Source organism: Arachis ipaensis, chromosome B06 (assembly GCF_000816755.2).
Source record: "Arachis ipaensis cultivar K30076 chromosome B06, Araip1.1, whole genome shotgun sequence".
Classification (NCBI taxonomy): Eukaryota; Viridiplantae; Streptophyta; class Magnoliopsida; order Fabales; family Fabaceae; genus Arachis; species Arachis ipaensis.
In genome coordinates, this window is record NC_029790.2 from 43,916,626 (window position 1) to 43,922,895 (window position 6,270).

The following is a 6,270-nucleotide window of genomic DNA, read 5'->3' on the forward strand; positions in this document are numbered from 1 at the left end:
AAAGTTGAAAACGCTGATATATCTACCCATAGAAGATAAAAATTACCATTTGTATCCATAAAAGTTGATTTTCGCAAGCAAAATTACCCAAACCCTAAATAATTACATAAAATTCCGAAATTATCCTTGGTGAGTCTCATCCTCTTCATCTTCATCTAAATCGTGAACCAGCATTGCTGCAGCACCCTCCCCTTTTCGCACTCTCTCTCTCTTTCTCTCTCTTTCTCTCTCTTTTACTCTATTTTCTTTAATCGTCCCTCTCTCTTTCTCTCCTCCCTCTTCGCGCTTTTCTCCTTCCTCTTCTTTCTCTATTGATGTCTCTCTCATCTCTGTCGTTCTTCTCTCTCTTTTGTGTATTAATGGTGGTTCCTCCTTTTGCTGTCGCGAGCTCCATCTTCTCCTCCCCTCCTCTTTTTCTTCTTCTTCTTTGGGAGGTTTTTGGCTTCAGGAAGTAGCAATTTTGAGTCCTCTATTTTCTGCAACCACAACTTCTTCAACGTTGAGTTCCTTCCTTTTTCAAATGTCGTATCTTCGTCTTCTTCTCTCGGCGTCGCTGCTTCCAACTTGAGTCCTCCTAGCGATGCGTTTTCATCATCTCCTTCCAGCGTCGTCAAAATCGAATTAATGTTCTGTTATTTGCAAAGAAAATAGTGATCTTGAATATGAGAAATTGACAATTTTTGAGAAATATTCTAAGAAATTAGGGTTTTATTTTGAATCTATGCATATTCTATTCTTCAAATTGATCTGAGTTTGTTCTTTTTTGTGATTTTGAATGGATGGGCTATGTTGATGTTCAAGAGGTGAGAGTGGAAAAGTGAGTGAGTGAGAAAGAGAGAGAGATAAAAAGAGAGAGTAGGAAGGGAGATGATGCTACGACAGTGGTGGTTTAGGTGCTGCAGATAGTGAGTGAGGGGTGGGTGCGTGTGTGAGAGAAGAGAAGGGGATAGTTTGGAAACTTTATGTAATTATTTAGGGTTTGGGTAATTTTACTTGCGAAAGTCAACTTTGATGGGTACAAATGATAATTTTTATCTTCTATGGGTAGATATGTTAGCGTTTTCAACTTTTATAGGTAGAAATGGTAGTTTACTCTTTTTATTTTTAATCTTTTGTGTGTCTAGCTCCACAGGAAGACATACAAATTAAAATAAATTGGATCTCAAATTATTGATGGCTGGCCAAGCACAAATTAAAGTCCTTTAGCATTGCATTTTAATTTGATTTTACTATCCAAATTTGCTCAAAATCTTTGTTAGTTGCATGTTTGGGGTTATAGTAATATATGTACTACCATTTATAGCTGAACAAAGTTTGTCTAACATGCCAAATCATGAGTATACCTGAGGAATCATTGACCTAAATATGGAAAATGAAATGTTGCATTAGAGCATGATATATTAAAATAATGAAGCATGCATGTTGCTTAGTGCTATTTATCATCACCAATTATTTGATTGTGTTCTTTTCCATATAGGATATTATATCTAATGTGGTTGGTTGTGATAATTTTGGACTTCTTTATTTAATTGATCAGTGTTAATAATTAAGATAACAAAATATTTGTACAATATAGATAGATTATCACTAGCTGGTAGCAAGGGACATATATTGATGATATACTATATATTATATTCTACGTGTCAATCAACCATTGTTGTGCCCCACTGATTAATGATTATATCAAATCAAAGTATTTGGGGTCCCTTATTGGATGGTTCATGACCCACTCCATTGATGAAGTTCACAGGATCAAGCACACCTTTCCTCTCTTTGATTCATGACACAATTGGCTCTATTAGCACCTGACCCACATTTTTTTTTTTTTGCGATCCTCATCCTATCAATTGAAAAATCGACTTAATCATGTTAAATGTAAATTTTCACGTACTATTATCTTAATTGAGTACAATATACTTGTGAAACGAATAATGCCATGTGTTATACGTAAAGTAGAAAGTGCAGCCCCAGTTGGAAGAGAGAGAACAAACCAGTGAATCTATTTAGAATTATCAATTTAATTATGAAAGTACCTTTTGAATTTGTTAACCACATAAAAATTCTCAATACATTTTAAAATATGACAAATGTATCGAATCATGAAATATGATTAAACAACTATTTTTTAAAGTATAAAAAATATAAAAATCGAATTTCTATTTTTTTATGTATTTTATAAATAATTATCTAAATATTTTAAAAAATAGATCAAATGCACAGACGATTTGCATGCTAAATATAAAATTTAGAGTAAAGTATCATTTTTGTCCCCAACATTATTTAAGGTAAGTCCTAAAGTTGTTCCTAACGTTTCAATCTTTCTATTTAAGTTCCTAACGTTTCAAAATTGATTCAATATTGTCCTGCCGTTAGGGATCCGTTAACAAAATTGATGACAGAACAAAATTGAGACGATTTTGAAACGTTAGGAATTTAAATAGGACGAAAACGTCAGGGACAAAAACGATACATAAAAATAAATTTTATTTTATTTTTATTTTTTAATAATATTAATTTTTTACTGTACATAGTATTCAATTATTTTTTAATTACATCTAAATAAATTACACTTAATCACATTACTTTCATTTTAAATAAATTTATTTTTTTATAATTTTAAAGAATTTTGATACATTAGAGATAAAAGATATAATTTATATTTTACTGTATATATATTATTTTTTTCTACAAGTTTATATACTAGTCATTCTACAAATATTTTATGATAACTAAAAATTTTTAAGAATAAAATTATAAAAAAATAATTTATTTAAAATAAAAGTAATATGATTAAGTGTAATTTACTTAGATGTGATTAAAAAATAATTGAATACTATGTATAGTAAAAATTGATATTATTGAAAGATAAAATTAAAATTTATTTCTATGTATCATTTTTGTCTCCAACGTTTTCGTCCTATTTAAGTCCCTAATGTTTCAAAATCGTCTCAATTTTGTCCCGCCGTCAATTCTGTTAACGAATCCTAACGGCAGGACAACATTGAGTCAGTTTTAAAACGTTAGGGATTTAAATAAGACGATTAAAACGTTAGGGACAACTTTGGGACTTACCCCAAACGTTGGGGATAAAAACGATATTTACTCTAAAATTTATTTGTCACTTATAAAAAAATGTAATTTTTTATATTTTTCTTATATTTTTAAATACTTTTAACATATTTTTATTCTTAAGAAATTTGAAAGATACTTCTAATATATATAGTGACTTGACAATTGAGGGGCACTTATGTTGATTTACTTTATTTGAGAAATAATAAATAAAGTAGTAGGTTATAAACTTTAATTTTTTACATGTTTTATTAATCTGATTAGTATATATGTTATTTTTTAAATGTCGACTATTCATATAAAACATAATAAAGTAGAGAAATAAAATTTGTCTAGTAAATAAGGAGTGTAACATTCTTTATTTAATAAGAAGCATTTAAAATTAAAATGCTTTTGTAAAATCTTATATTAATAAGGCTGATATTATTAATTATAATAAAAATTCACATATGATATGGCCTAGGCTGAATGGTAAGAAGGACAGTGAGAAAGGGAAATGGCAATGGTGAGTAGCACAGAGAAAAAAGATGGGGGTGGTTGAAATTCAGGGTTGAGTCACAAATTTCTGTAGCCTTGAATGAAATTGGAAAGCATAGAGGTACAAGCTATAAAACTTAATTGGTTGGAATAAAAAAAGGCCATGCAAACACAGAAGAAGATGACATAAATAAAGATCCACATTTAAGACACATTCATCTACCCTCTTCTGTATACCATCATCTTTTTCTAACCTTTCCAACCAAGCTAACAGGTTTTCTGTCATAACCAATAAAGAGAGGTGGGGATAAAAAAAAAATGAAAGAAAAAGAAGTAGCAATAACGGCAGAAAATGAAAAACAAATAAATTGAAAATATCCTAAGTTCCCTATGCAATGTGTGAATTAAATGTTACCTGAGAATTAAAAGAAACTTCCATTTTGTATATGATGATTTACAAATCATTATTGCTATGTTTGGTTTATCCAATCTATTTGACCAGTGTCATTTTGAAATTCCACAAGCTTAATATTATGATCTGTTGCATGAGCTTACAAGTGGGTATCCATCTGAAGTAACAGATTTGGTTCACAAGATTTAGGAGCTTTTATCTCGTCTTTGGCTTGTTCACATTGAATGGGTGTCCCGAGAAGCAAATAGAGCTGCGGATTGGATGGCTAAATATGGTGCCAAGAGTAACTCTAATCATGTTATTTGGTCTGAGCCTAGTGTTGATCTCCAACGAATCATCCGCTCGGATTTAGAATAGTTTTTGCTTTGTTTCTTTCCTTGTTTAGTCACCAAAAAAATGTAGACTTTTATGTTAAACGTGGTTATAGAAATTATAAGAAAATAAAACGGCACTTATTCTAGCAATTATAATTTTTTTTATAACTAACTTAGATTATTCTAGTGATTAGCTTATTTATTTGTTAATCAAGTCTTATAAGTTCGAATTTTTTTTATATATGCAGTAATTTATTGACTAATAACTAATATTTAAATAAAATTTAAATTTTAGACAAATTAATCATTGACCTATCAAATTAAGAAAGACAGAAGAAAATAAAATAATAATAACATTTAGGTATATTATTGATCAACGTTTAATTCAACTTAGTCCATCTACAATTACACCATTAATTCTCTTTGAGGGCCCCACTAATTTCTTGTTATTTATACCAAGCTCACTGCCATTACCATAACTCTTATTCCACATACATATATATGCACCATAATTTGAGCAGTTTTCCCTTAACATTTGTCTTACTTAACAGTTAGCACACACCCCTTGCATTGGTACACAACAGAATCACTCTGCTTTCTACTAGACACTTTTGCTCACTGGCCATTGCTTTCTTTGATTCATTCATGGCTCTTTTTGTATTTGCTATTTTAATGTTGATGGCCCCTTCAAGCAATGCTGAGTGGCCACCTTCACCTGGCTACTGGCCAAGTTCCAAATTCAAGACTATGAACTTTTACAAAGGTTTTAGGAACCTTTGGGGCCCCCAGCACCAAAGAATAGAACAAAATGCATTAACAATTTGGCTTGATAGAACCTCAGGTTGTAGTTTCAACACACTTCACTTTATATCATATGCTTAATTATCCAATCTAGTTACTAACTTTTATTATTAGTTCAATGCTTTTCTGTTCTGCTTAAACAGGAAGTGGCTTCAAGTCTGTTGCTCCGTTTCGATCCGGATACTTTGGTGCTTCCATTAAGCTCCAACCTGGCTACACTGCTGGAGTTATAACAGCTTTCTATGTAAGTACATTAAGGAATCCCACTAATCATGTTTATCTAACTCGTTGCTAATTAACATGATTTTAATTTCTTAATCGAAGCTTTCCAACAATGAAGCTCATCCTGGATTCCATGATGAAGTAGACATTGAGTTTCTTGGGACTACGTTTGGAAAGCCTTACACTTTGCAGACCAATGTTTATATCAGAGGAAGTGGAGATGGTCAAATTATAGGCAGAGAGATGAAGTTCCATCTATGGTTTGATCCAACCAAAGATTTTCATCACTATGCTATTCTCTGGACTCCTAAGGAAATAATGTAAGTCACTAATTCTATGTAATACATTGTTCTTCATTACTTCAAATCCTACCATCCATACATTAATATAGGTGGCATATTAAAAAGTTAATGTATCTTCTAAATAAAGATAATTAAGAGAAGTAGATTACTCGATAAAGGGTAAGCATTATTTTAGGATATGTTTGGTTTAGCTTTTAAATCTAAAAATGCACATTTAATTTTTTTTCTGAAAGTCTCAACTTTTTGTTTATCTATTTTTTTTTTCTTTTTTAAGCGCAAATGTAATTCTATATTTTAATTTTCGTTCACCTGAATTAACAAATTGTACCTTTTACTTTCAATTGTTATGGTTAAAGAAGTAATTAATTTTTTTTTATCAATTTTGTCCTTCATTCTTATTAGTAAGAAGAGACACAAAGAATAATCATCATTTTCATGATTATGTTTTACAAGTAAATATTTTAATATTTTTATAATATTATTTTTAGTATTTTCTTTTAAATTTTGATTTTTTTATCAATTTATCATTTATTTTTTTTTTGTTCATACTATGAATGTTGTTTTTTTTGAGCTTTTTTATTAAGAAGACCAAATTAAATAAAAAAATGAAGTACTAAAAAATTATGGCAAAAGAATTATTAAATTTCAACATAATTTTTTTTAATTATAACAA

General features: G+C 29.9%; 1 protein-coding gene across 1 annotated transcript in view; it reads left to right on the plus strand.

The window, feature by feature from the left end:
- Window positions 4,699–6,270, plus strand: part of LOC107648391 (probable xyloglucan endotransglucosylase/hydrolase protein 32) — a 3,295-nt gene continuing 1,723 nt past the window's right edge. Inside the window, exons 1-3 of the mRNA XM_016352273.2 lie at window positions 4,699–5,113; window positions 5,217–5,317; window positions 5,398–5,615. Of these exons, the coding sequence (XP_016207759.1) occupies window positions 4,918–5,113; window positions 5,217–5,317; window positions 5,398–5,615 (515 nt within the window). The 5' untranslated portion in view covers window positions 4,699–4,917. The remainder of the gene's footprint in view (window positions 5,114–5,216; window positions 5,318–5,397; window positions 5,616–6,270) is intronic.